Here is a 13593-nt window from a genome sequence, read left to right on the forward strand (position 1 = left end):
CCAGAAACGCACTACTAATACATTCCACATCAGCAAGAATTTCCCGGATAGGATGACCGGCATGCTCATCGGCAGCTTGCTCCTTGTGTCTGCCATCAGATTCTACGCCATCAATCTAGACTGGAAGCATAAGGCTCCCGAGGTCTCGAGAGTGGCTTATTGAGTGGCCACCGCCATGGACACTGGCTCATGCTGACCCGCGAAAGTGAGAGTAACTCTAGAGCAATTCAGCGAGGCTGTATCTTCTTTTTCTTTCTTAATTATCCTTTTTCGGGGGAATACGTGCATGCATGAGTGGGTCGGGTGGAATCTTCGAAACCAGCCACAAAGATATGCTTTCTCTAATTTTATCTTGTTTTCCCTTTTCTGAAATATATATTCGATAAGAGATAGAAACTTAGGCATGTGATATTCATTAAGCTTAAAATTTATTAGTAGAAATTACGAGCCGAGTTTCTTTGTGACAAACAATGAAGGCATAAGACATAGTAAAGTGTGGTGTGGTCAAGGCTGAAGCAGACATTTTCTCGGAAGACATTTCAACACTTATGAAGGCACTCCGATCAAACTTAGCGATCTCTTCTCACCATCACTTAGAAATGAAATCAGCCTTCCGGACATTTCGACACTTACAGAGATACCCCGATCTATAATGTTTTGCTACTCCATTCCTACGAAAACAATTAAGAAATTGCATTCACTTCACAGAATATTTTGCAATAATGTGGGGACAGTATTTGAGTTTTTAGCTACATTGTGATTGCATCAGTAAGGTTCAATTGTGAATTCGATAGGATAGGATTGAGCCGTTTGGTTTCTCGGTTCTTGGATGGTTCTCGATTCTACATGAGGAGTCCTCATATGGTTCTCGATTTTACACGTAGACTCAAGAATATATTTTTTCTTCATAATTTTGTTTGTTCATATATATTAATATAAGTATTTATTTATTATTTAACATACATTGATACGATGTCATATAATGTCGACTACAAAATCAAGTGGTCGCCAATTGTCAATTAGTGTCGCACCCCAAATCATGCTAGCATTTATTTGATGAATAAATCGAATATAATGTTCTTATTTGTCTTTTGACCTTGGGAAACTCCTCCATATAGGGAATAGAAGAAACCCAAAAAGAAAAAAGATCTACCAATTTTCAATTTCACAAACTGGAATCGATCCTGTCCGATTCTATTCCTGATGTCAAAATGAGAACCGACCATTTCTACTCCAAATACCTTTGAGCCAAATATTTGATATTTGTTAACACATTCTCAAGAGCCTTTGATTTCCATATGCTCAATGCTCTAGGCAAATTCTTCTTTCCGTTGAGCTTTAGCATTTTTGAAATGCAACAAGCAAATAATTTATTTTTCTTTTAACTTTACTCTTACTAAACTATTTGAATCATTTTTTTACTCTTACAAGCAGAGCAATATGGAGTTAGTAATAAATCAAGCAAATAAGAGATAGTAATAAATCAAGCGAATAAGGAAAAATCCGTTCTCTGGCATCACGACGCGTGTGCATCTCCCGAGTTTTCTTCTTGATCTATTTTTTTTTTTTAATGTGAGAACTACTTTGTAACAAGTATTTGCAAAATGTTCATCAAACATTCCTTTTCCATGTAATTTTCACATTGTCTTGAAGTCAAAGTTGTCCCAAACGCACTCGATGACCCCGATGTTTGATGATTCAAGGACAAAGGATAGGTGGACCATATTAAAGCTCCAAGTTCGAAAAAATCCCCCACCCCCTTAATTCCTCATCCCTCGTGGACATGCTCGTGAGACGAGGACGACGGTAGAGGAAAGACTTCTGATGACGCTTTGTCGGCGACGGTGATAATTCTGCATTCCATACCAGATAAGCAAGCTCTCCTCTCTCTCTCTCTCTCTGAATGGAATGGCGTGACTTCACATACTATGCGCGTTCTTGCTGTGCTTTCTTTCGTGGCGAGCGGTTCGACCAACTGGGGTCGCGCAGAAACGCCCCTCGACTCTGATTTCATCTGCTGTACACAGTCACCGGTCTTGTTGTCTTCCTCCTCGTCCCATGGCTGTTTTGACAATCTGCCCTTTTGCTTCTTGTTGTGTGCGTATTGGTTTCGGCCCTGCTGTTGTGTCCGACTGTAATTTACTTCCTGTGGGGAGTATCGATAGGTCAGCGGAAGCGTCAGTATTTGGGGATTTGAAAGCTTCCAAGAGCTGGTCTGTTGGGAAATCGAATGGGAACAGTAAAAAACGAGCTGGGCTTGGTTTGTTTGCGATTAATTGTTCGAAAGATGGGTTTTTTACGAAGGAGCAGCGAAGAGGGTCCTTATGTCCTGAAGAAGTTCTTGATGTTCTGAAGATGAGTTCGAGCCCCGAACAGGCTTTCACATACTTCAATTCGGTCGCTGACTCGCCCCGCTGGGTTGTTCATACCACTGAAACTTGCAATTGCATGCTTGAAATCCTCAGGGCTCACAGGAAAGTGGAAGACATGGTGGTTGTGTTCGATATGATGCAAAAGCGAATAATTAACCGGAATTTGAGCACTTACTTGACTATCTTTAAGAGTTTGCATGTGAGAGGCGGCATCCGGCAAGCGCCGTATGCGCTGGAAAAGATGAGAAAGGCTGGATTTGTTTTGAATGCATATTCGTACAATGGCTTGATACACCTGCTGCTTCAGTCTGGTTATTATAATGAGGCTTTGGAGGTGTATCAAAGGATGGTTTCGGAAGGGCTGAAGCCAAGCATGAAGACTTATTCGGCGCTCATGGTAACTCTGGGAAAGAGAAGGAATACTGAAATGGTCATGAATCTTTTGAAGGAGATGGAGAATCTGGGACTGAAGCCAAACATATACACCTTTACTATATGCATCAGAGTCTTGGGAAGGGCTGGTAAAATTGATGAGGCATGTGGAATACTGAAGCGAATGGACAGCGAGGGATGTGGGCCTGATGTGGTTACTTACACTGTGCTTCTTGATGCTCTATGTAATGCAGGAAAACTCAATGATGCCAAAGAGCTGTTCTTCAAGATGAAAAATAGCAGCCAGAAGCCTGATAGAGTAGCTTACATAACTTTGCTGGACAAATTTAGTGACCGGGGTGATTTAGAATCGGTGAGGCAATTCTGGAGTGAAATGGAAGATGATGGTTATGATCCTGATGTTGTTACTTATACAATTCTTGTTAATGCATTTTGTAGATCTGGCAATGTAGACGAAGCATTTGCTACTCTGGATGTCATGAAGAAGCATAGAATCTTGCCTAATCTGCGTACATATAACACACTGATATGTGGTCTCCTCAGTCTAAATAGACTGAATGATGCGTTGGGAATTTTTGGCAGTATGGAGTCTTTGGGAGTAAAGCCAAATGCTTATACATACATCCTTTTCATCGACTACTACGGAAAAATAGGAGATGCTAGAAGTGCTCTTGAGACGTTTGGTAATATGAAAGAAAGGGGCATCATTCCTAATGTTGTTGCTGTTAATGCGTCTTTATATAGTCTTGCAGAAGTTGGAAAAATTGGTGAAGCGAAAGAAATCTTTTATGGTCTCAGAAATAGTGGACTTGCCCCAGATTCTATAACCTATAACATGATGATGAAGTGCTATATTAAGGTGGGGCAAGTGGATGAAGCCATTAAGTTGCTCTCAGAGATGATCGAGAGTGGCTGTGAGTCAGATGTGGTCAACATCAACTGTTTAATTGATGCACTTTACAAGGATGGTCGGCGTGATGAGGCATGGAAAATGTTTCATAGGACGACCGTCATGAGGCTAGTCCCTACCACAGTGACATACAACACATTGCTTGCTGGGTTGGGGAAAGATGGTCAAGTGCAGACGGCCCTTGAACTTTTTGAAAGTATGACCGGGAAGGGGTGCCCACCAAACACAATTACTTTTAATACACTGTTTGATTGCCTTTGCAAGAACGATGAGGTGGATTTGGCTCTTAATATGATGTACAGTATGGCTGAGGTGGGATGTTGTCCTGATGTTTTGACTTACAACACTATCATCTTTGGTTTAATTAAGATTAACAGTGTCCATCGTGCATTATGGTTCTTTTTTCAGATGAAGAAGACCCTCTACCCTGACCATGTAACGATATGCACCCTTGTTCCTGGCATTGTGAAAGATGGTAGGGTTGAGGATGCTGTTAAGATTGCAGACAATTTTGTCAATCAGGACAGGGTCTGTGTTGATGAGGCCTTTTGGCAAGATTTGATATCTGGTGTTTTGAGTGAAGCAGGCATATCCAAAGCAGTTGTATTTGCTGAAGAGTTGGTGTGTAACAGGATGTGCCGAGATGACTCTGTGTTGCTACCTCTGGTCAGAATGTTATGTAAGCATAAGAAAGCCCTTCATGCATATGCCGTATTTGAAAAATTTACCAAACACCTGGGGGTTAATTTAACAGTAGAAACATACAATTCTTTGATTAATGGGCTTCTTGACATCCATCAGATGGAAAAGGCATGGAATGTTTTCAATGATATGAAGACTGCAGGTTGTGCTCCAGATATTTTTACATACAACCTTCTACTCGACACCCTTGGAAAGTCTCGGAAACTCAAGGAACTTTTTTTACTGTATGAGGAGATGCATCGGAAGGGCTGCAAGCCTAACACCGTGACTCATAATATAATCATTTCTAGTCTTGTGAAGTCAAACAACTTGGATAAAGCTGTGGATTTGTACTACCACCTGGTAAGTGGAGATTTTAGACCCACCCCTTGTACATATGGCCCTCTCATAGATGGCCTCTTGAAGTCGGGAAGACAGGAGGAAGCAAAGAAGATCTTTGAAGAGATGGTGGACTTCGGGTGCAGGCCTAATTGTGCGATATACAACATACTGATTAATGGGTATGGGAAGATGGGAGATGTGGAAAATGCATCTCTTCTATTTAGAAGGATGGTCAAGGAGGGAATAAGACCTGACTTGAGGTCATACACCATTATTGTGGATTGCCTCTGCATGGTGGGCAGAGTGGATGATGCTCTGCACTACTTCAATGAGCTGAAACTAACTGGCCTCGATCCTGACTTGGTCGCATATAATCTTATAATTGATGGACTTGGCAGATCGCGTAGAATAAATGAAGCTCTCTCTTTGTTTGAAGAGATGCAGAATAAACGTATACGTCCCGACCTCTACACTTACAACTCATTGATACTCAATCTAGGGATCGCTGGAATGGTGGAACAAGCAGGGAAAATGTATGATGAGATACACCTTAATGGCCTTGAACCAAATGTCTTCACGTATAATGCTCTTATTCGAGGATACAGTTTGTCAGGAAAACCGGATTCCGCATATGCAGTCTACAAAAGGATGATGGTCGGTGGCTGTAGCCCCAACCCAGGAACATTTGCACAGCTCCCTAATTAATCACTGTTAGCTTTTGACCCTGCTTTTGATTTTTGGGTTCATCGACCGCCAACCCCAACTAGTTTGGGATTAAGGTGATGTTGATGTTGATGTTGAGCTTTTGACCCTGCTTTATAATCCATTGCTCGTTATGGTGATGTCCATAATGAAGACAAATGAGGTACTCTTCCTTCTTGAACCTCCAGTGATTTTTTTACTAATGTACATGACAATTTTCGTTACATTGTCTGCAAGATTTGTACTACTCTCATATCTTGGTGGAGCAGATTTTCTGTCATGCACTTTAACTTGTTTATCTTAGTAAAAGAATTACTTTTCAAAGCCCTTGTGGGGATTCTTACAGAGTGAATGTTGATGATTATTTAGGTTAAAGTGCAAAAGATTTGGACCGATGGACATGGCTATTGTTTATGCTTTGCATTCTGCACAAGATGCTTCTCTGAAGTTAGTGTACGGATTCTGCCTCTGTACAAAACATTGCTCGGTACTTCAGGATGCATTGAAGCATTTCGGCTTCTCTGGTAAGGATTTTTACTAGGATAATAAAAAGTTCAGCTTTCAAATAGATATGTTCTAACTGAGGTCACCTATCGGAGCTAAGAGAGACTAAATTTTTTATTACAATTGAAAAAAATGTAGAATCCATGAATGCTATGATGGAAGACATTCTTTCTTCTGACAGGTATGTTTCGGCATTTGTGTGGGTTGTGATTAATCTGTTGTACATACTCCTGAATCAACAGTAATGGAGCTCAGAACATGGAGAGCAAGCTGCTGTCGTTGAGGATATCACGATGGACTTCCTGGATGGCAGGCTCGTCCATAAAGGAAAACATGTACCATAGTTATTGGTGGCTGCATTCTTTAGCCGTTTTCCAAGTAACTCGATTGATCTATTCATATAGGAAAGTGTTGGTAATTATCTGATCAAAATATTCTCTTGATGGTACCTAACCTGGTTGACTCTGGTGATCTGTTCTTTTGGGATGACACCTTGTAATTAACATTTGTACAGCAATTGCAAATGTATCATAGGAACTACTCTTTTCAAATAGAAAGTATTTATCTCCTGTCTTACTGGGAGGATAGCCTACAGTGGAAGTGTCTATATGGGATACTAGTGATGGGAGAAAATGCTAGACATCGACCCACAAGTGTTCAAGCGAAGTCCGTCCGGTGAAGGTGGAGTATTGGTCGATATGGGATCAGTGCTGACTTGGCTGAAGACGGACGGCTACGTTCCACTCCAGAACGAAGGAGCAGCTTTGTTTTTGGTGCATCTGGTGTTATTGATGTCTCTAATTCTTAGCAGAATAGTAATGACAACAATAATAATACTAATAACAACAATACTAATACAATATGTTTCTGACTATGATGCCATTATGCATTTATATCTGTTACAGTAAACTATGCTACCGAACTGCATGCAGGGTGCATGAACATTTCAAACGGCTGTGGCTCCTATAATTTTTGCGTTCCGTTCGAAGTTTTCAGATCAGTTTTGTACTTGAGCCCCTACGGTTGAGTGAGGACCGGTTGAGCTCTGATCAAATGAATTGGAGTGAGTTGCTCATAGTAACTCAGAAAGCTTTGCCTGATTGTTCGGAGTTTGGCCTGTCGGGTTGATCCACGTCCGACATGCAGGAATGATTGCGAAATGGGCTCTGTTGCAGAAAGATGACTAGACAGGTTTTGCACTCTCTATTTCATTTGTAACTGGGCTCTGTAAGTGTTCTCTCATCTGTCCTCTTTCATCTTCACTAAAAAAAAAAAAAAAAAAAAAATGGAAGGTTTCTCTTTTATCAATCGCAAATTGGTACCAGATTTCGTTGTTTGGCTTTTTCAAATTCAGTACTTGAAGTAACTTTCCAGCCTCTCCAAGCCAGCAAATTCCCATCGATTTCACCGGTACCACTCTTCTCACCAAGACGAGGTTGTGATCTGGCCATGCGCAAATCTGACGAACGGTTTAAGGGAAACGGCCCTCTAAATTCTATGGTCGAGCTGGTGAACAGGTATTTTCCCCCGTTGATTTTGGATTTGTTCGAGTAACATTTTACAATCTAAACTTGTTGCGTGCAGAATTTTGTGAGATCATTGCCAATTGTTCTAAAAGCTTAAACAATTTGATGAATGCGTGATTTAGTGCCAACTATTCTAAAATCTTAAACTGTTTGGTGAAGGCGCGATTTAATATTAAACATTCTAACAACATTATCTTTCCTTAGACACCGCAATCACCTGATTTCGGCGTAATTCTGTGGCACCAAGTCAATGAAGTGGGTGCCGTGGAACCGTAAAATCCGGGTTTCCTTGTGATTTGCGGTAAATTCTAACGGCTTGTGCCGTTCATGTCGAGTTCTACGTTTCGTGAAATTTTTAGGATTTTTCAAAATAGTTGATCCTTTTTCTTTTTTTCTTTTGGCGATTTTACTGGTGAAATGAGCACATTTCATGTTTTGTATGCATGCAGTGACTTAAAAGGGTTTTTAGTATTTCTGAAACAATTTGACATTTCCACAACAAATAGAAAGACATTAGAAAATCATTTGAACTATGTCTTTTTGAAAGTCAATTTTATATTGAAATTTCCTGAATTAGATTTAGAAATTTCTCTTACGGCCTTGTTTAATTATTGCTAATCGATTAGTCCCGAAGCCCCAAAGACAGGTTTTGAAGGGAACGCTTTCATAATTTCGTGTATGTGAGCGATTTCGTCGAGGATAGTGTGACTCGACAGTGCTAAATTATTGTCTTATCGTTTATTAGTGCTTATAGTTAATCCCGTCATTCCCAGTGTCGTGGGAGGTAAGGATTGGGAGAGTCCATGCCGATTGAGGACTATTGGCTCTCAACTTGACATTATCTCTAGACTCGTCATTTTCCCGAAAGCTTGTTCGGGAGCGTCGTGACACCTTGTTTAGTGAAAGTGGAAAATAGAGTTAAAAAAAGATAACAATGTTGTAAAATGCCTTAATTTGCTATTGTTAATTGGGCGCATTTACTTGGAAATTGGAAGAGCAAGAGTTGAAGTAGATTATCACATGTTTTTGGTTTTTTTTTTTTTCTCAAAGAAAGATGCGATTCATATCTCGAGAGTCAAATCTTTCAAGTGTAATAAATCTCAAATAGCTGCAGAACAAAGCAAAAGCTTGAAAGCAAATAACAAAGCATAGTCTGCAGCTAGAAGCGGACTCTCATCTCTTAAGAGCAAATCTGCTACAGTAAAACTTTGGCGATCAACCATTAGATTCAACGATGATCTCACACCGAGAGTAATCAATCACCGGATTTGGTGATTAGCATATGTCGAGATCTTTCATCCCATTTGCAATGGCTTGCGGTGCGCTTTTAAGGTCAGTATCCTCATCACCATCGCTACACCATTATCAATATGTTGAAAGAACATAAATTAAATAGTTGTAGAGAACTCCCAGATCTATATCTAGTTTGAAAGAGCAAAACCCCCAAATCTTGATCTAAATCTAAATCAGGAGATGAGGGCGGCATAATGTTGAATAGATTGTAGAGCCATGTCATGAACATCCATCTCAGTATCTCATAGGTTTCCTTGTTTTCATTGAGTAAGCTGCCGCCGAAGCTGTCCTTGAGGGAGAGGGCTCTCTCTCTCCCATCCTCCCTCCCCCTCTCCCTTTTTGTTTCGCTTTTTCCTCTTTTGAAGCTTTCCTTTTGTGTGTGTGAATAAATTTCTCCAATTGATCTTAGGTGAGTATGTCTACTGGATTGAAGTTTCCTTATTGTACCTACTATTCCTTGGTATGAAATCAAGGTGATTAAATTCAGAGAAATATTCAATGATTTGATATCACCACATCAGCATCATACGTTGGAAATTTTTTTTTCATTTATATCCACTAATATGGTGACACGTGTCCATTAATCCATGTCAGTAGCTGAAGACATAGAATTAAGTAAAAAATTTAAAAATGTTCTCTCTTCCTTTTCCTAATCCATTCACGGTCGCCATAGTCTTTTCCTCCTCTGTTCATAGTCGCCAGACCTCTATTGCCCCCGCCGGCACCACCACTGGAGTCGCCAGCGCCGAGACCAAGCTGATCGCTGTTGTGTCCAAGTAAGCATGGCTAGCTTCCTCCGTTCTCTCCATTTCGTTCTTCTCCACACCTCGAGATCTGGTCGTCCACGGTCGAAATCGTCGGAGCTCGTCCACGGTTGTCATCAGCATGCCTCGTCCAAGCCAGGTGGCATTGCCCCGGCCATCGCCTGGGCGGCTTCGTCCATTTAGTCCAAATTTGAGGCCTTGGCCCCGGCGAGGGTCGACTCTGTCAAATTAGTCGAGATCTGGAGCCCTGCTGATGACCAAGAGCAGTCCATGGCTATCGAGATCATCTCATGGCCATGGACAAACGGTGGTCACTTGGTCTGTGGACGAGCCACCTCGCAAGCCCTGGCCATGAGCGACGAGGGAAGAAGACAAAACCGCCGCGAGCACGACGGAAGGGAAGCTTCCATGGCTGAACAGATCCCTCTTGGAAATTTTTAATTTCATTTCACTTTTATGCCACATCAGCAAACACATATCGATTTGTGATTTGATTTGAGTAAAAAACGCATACAACCTCAGCAACTGAGATGGCAGTAAGAAACCACTGAATATTTTATCGTCTTCTATTAGCACGTTTAGTTGAACTTGTCATTCCCCATGTTGTGGGAGGTAAAGATTGGGAGAACCCATGCCAATTGAGGACCATTGGTCCTCAACTTGACATTACTTTGAAACTCGTCATTTTTCTGAAAGCTCGTTGGCGAGGGTCGTGACACTTTGTCTAGTGAAAGTGGAAAATAGAGTTAAAAAAAAAGATAAATAATATGGTAAAACCCTTTAATTTGCCATTGTTAAGAGGAAACATGTACTTGGAAATTGGAAGAGCAGGAATTGAGGAAGACTATCACATGGCTAATGAATTGAAGTTTCCATATTTTGCCTACTACTTGTGACATCCCGTAATCCGGCTCATTTTGAAGCCTTGAATAAATGAAAAGTCTCATTGATTTATTTCAGTTTAATCTCACTCATGAATGGCCCATCTTGAGCAGACTAACAAAATGGGAATGGCTAGCTAGGAAAATCAAGTACGTGGACTTAAGAACTTGGTCATGGATTGACTCTTTGGCTATGAAAATTATCGAGGGAATATTTTGGATCAATATAGGCCGATCCTAGAATAATTAAGGAACGATTTGGATAGTACCCTACGCTTGGATCACGGGTGATTCCGTTCGACCTCGTATGGGTTCCGAACATCCCCGAATTATTTTCTAACGATCATGTCCATCGGGACCGGTGATTGACCCTCGCAATTGATTGACAACCAAGGTCGCCATGGCTCGAGTAATTCTTAAACGTGATTTTAATCATGGGTCGATACGCGTAACTCCTAAAAGCCGCCCGTTAGTGTGAGATACGCTGAAAATTCTATTGATCGAGATTGATCGCGAATCGAGCTTCGTAATTTGACGTCGGACCTTCGGGGGTTTCAATAAATAAAAATTTTGAACGTTTCCTCATCCCGTGTGCAATTCCTTCGTGGTTCGCCCCAAAGAGGTTCAGGAAAAGTAGATTTGGACTGGATATGGGAAAGGACCCATTTGCCCTCGAAAAATACCCCATTTTTCACTTGGAACGAGGGGTATTTTGGTCATTTTCTCATTTGGCCGAGATTGACTAGTCAATGTGGGGAGAAAATTATTTTTCCCTCTTGACTTTGTGAACATAATTAATTATTCTTAACCTATATTATTAATTATTTTGGCTCTCTCATTCTTCATTATCCAAGAACACACACTCTCTCTCTAGCTCATTTTTCTCTCTCTCTCCCTCACTTGGCCGAATTCACTCTCTCTCACCCTCCATTGCCGAAAATTCTTCAAGCTTTCTTTGGTGTCGCTTTGGAGTGCTTGGAGTTGCTAGATCGTCGCCGAGTCGCCGGCCGTGCAAGGATCGCCGGAATCGCCACTTGGTTTGGGCTTTTCCTCAACCGTTCAACGGAGGTTTTTGCGAGTTTTTGAGGTAGGATTGTTTCTAAACCTAAATTAGGTGACTAGGTTGCTAAAAGACCAAGGATTTGTGAAGTTTTGATGAGGAAATTGGTGGAAATGAGCTTGAGATGCTGCTGGCTGAAAATTTGCAGGAAGAAGGAGAGAAAAACATGGTCTTGAGATGAATAGTGAAGTCAAGAGGGTTGGGTGTGGTCAAAGCTTGACCATGGTTACTTTATGTCTAAACTAGAGTTACTTTATACTATTGTTTAATCATGGTTAGATTAGTTTTGACTCTAGATAATTTTGAACCATGATTAGTTATATATTAACTAGGGTTACTTTTATGTGACATAAAGTTGTTATGCCATGGTACTAATTAAATGTGGCATTATTACTATAGTTTAGTACTATAGTAGAATTATTTTATACGTTAGAAAATTATTATTGTTCGGCCCTGATAAATTCCCACGTTAGTATAATTTTAATTGCACGTTATTCATATAATGCTACGTTAGCGTAATATGGTCGCATGGCGTAGATTGGATATTATGGTAGTATTAATTGATCGAGTAGTCTGGATTAATCTTTGGATTAGTGTGAATTAATCGGGTGATCCCGAATTATTAATTCTCTAACGTGAGTGAATCACGTGGTCTCGAACTATTCTGAGAAATATGAGGGTCGTATTCAATCAAGTCGTTCGAGGCCAAAGTGAGCCGTATTCGTCCGATTGTCCGAGACAGAGAAAATGTGAGGGTCGTATTCAATCAAGTCGTCCGAGGCCAAAGTGAGCCGTATTCGTCTGATTGTCCGAGATCGAGAAAGTATGAAAGTCGTGTTCAATTAAGTCGTCCGAGACCAAAGTGAGTCGTGTTCGACTAATTGTCCGAAACTTGATCCGGTTGTGTTCCTATGTGTCCGAGACCGAGATTTGTGGGTCGTATTCCTATGTGTCCGAGACCCTGTTATATATATAGAGCCATGTTCCATAAAGGTCCGAGGCTCAACGTTATGAACTTATGATGGCGGTGGAGTAACGTGGAATATTCTGGAGTAACGTGGAATATTTTCAGAGTAACGTAGATATTTTCGGAGTAATGTGGATATTTATATTATGGCCGGATGTGTTAAAAACGGGCCCCAGAGCACGTAGAATATTTTATTGTCGGACCGAGGCGTGGGACGCCGAGACGGGAGTAACGTAGAATATTTGAAAAGGTGTGGGAATTTTCGGAGAAAGAATGGAATTTTTCTGGATTTTAATTGTGAATTTTTGGGTAAGAAAAAAGGGATTGTCGGAAATTTTTCAATGAAAATGTGTCTGGAGGCACTAGCGACCCGATCTAGGGTTAGAGATTTTCCTACTGAGATTTTATCTCACTCCGTCGTGGGTTCGTTGTTTTTCGGACCTTACGCCTCGGCCATGAATGACCCGCCTCAAAGGTTCGGGATCCCGCGGGACATGGAAACCTTGGTGACGGAGTACCCAGTAGGAGAGGACAAGGTGTATTATAGGCACGTGACTACGATATTGGTGGATACCGGAGAGCCTTTTTGGAAGACTCATACGTACGTGGCGTGGACGTACCGCCACGGGGATTTGCTAGTGGGACCATTGACAGGCTTTGACATCCCCTATGACGGTGTTGGGGAGTGGGACCCTACTAGTACTCCCTCTCCAGACGGTGTAGTGGTTCACCCGGACGCTGGTCTCGATGACGTGGAGCCTAGCCCGGAGGTCGTGGCACCTAAAGAGAATGGGGACGTTGTGGAGCCTTCCGATGCGGAGCAGCCTCCCGAGTAGGATGAGGCTTAGGATAGTCGGCCTCTCGGTTTTTGTGGAGTATTGTATTTTGGTTGTGTAGCGGGCTTCGATCACGTGTCTTTTGTTATAGGTGGTCACGGGCTTGTACGGTGGCCCCTGAAGCCTTAAGTTTGACAGTTTGTAACAACTATGTATATATGTACATGTGTGTGTTTTTACCATCCCAAGTTATCGTAATTTTGTTGGTTTTCTGTACGGGGGTTGTTGTTGCTTCCGCATGTGTTGCTTAATTTCGTTGGCCTAAGGATCCTGGAGAACCGTACGCAAGCGAGGCCGGGTGGGATGTCGACGGTTCGTAGGGTTCGGGTCGTGACATTGCTCCTTGGTATGAAAATGGTGTG

General features: G+C 41.6%; 2 protein-coding genes across 7 annotated transcripts in view; one reads left to right on the forward strand and one right to left on the reverse strand.

The window, feature by feature from the left end:
• The window catches only part of LOC115755587 (F-box protein At3g07870-like), a 188905-nt gene that overhangs the window by 68812 nt on the left and 106500 nt on the right, over nt 1-13593 (reverse strand). The window lies entirely within an intron of this gene.
• LOC115755595 (pentatricopeptide repeat-containing protein At4g31850, chloroplastic) lies at nt 1736-7314 on the forward strand. Of its 6 annotated transcripts, none has more exons than XM_048278344.1 (6): nt 1736-5411; nt 5499-5563; nt 5770-5924; nt 6086-6318; nt 6894-7131; nt 7230-7314. In XM_048278344.1, the coding sequence occupies exon 1, from the start codon at nt 2059-2061 to the stop codon at nt 5401-5403; it is 3345 nt and encodes a 1114-aa protein (XP_048134301.1). In that variant the 5' UTR covers nt 1736-2058; the 3' UTR covers nt 5404-5411; nt 5499-5563; nt 5770-5924; nt 6086-6318; nt 6894-7131; nt 7230-7314. The 6 variants fall into 6 exon arrangements, with proteins under 6 accessions (XP_048134301.1, XP_048134302.1, XP_048134303.1 ...); XM_048278345.1 differs by having other exon boundaries at nt 6901-7131; XM_048278346.1 differs by having other exon boundaries at nt 6086-6282.

This window comes from Rhodamnia argentea, chromosome 4 (genome assembly GCF_020921035.1).
Source record: "Rhodamnia argentea isolate NSW1041297 chromosome 4, ASM2092103v1, whole genome shotgun sequence".
NCBI classification, from domain to species: domain Eukaryota; kingdom Viridiplantae; phylum Streptophyta; class Magnoliopsida; order Myrtales; family Myrtaceae; genus Rhodamnia; species Rhodamnia argentea.

Excerpts from the sequence above, each read along its gene's own strand:
- LOC115755595 (XM_048278344.1), top strand. The coding sequence starts at position 2,059 with ATGGCTGTTTTGACAATCTGCCCTTTTGCTTCTTGTTGTGTGCGTATT.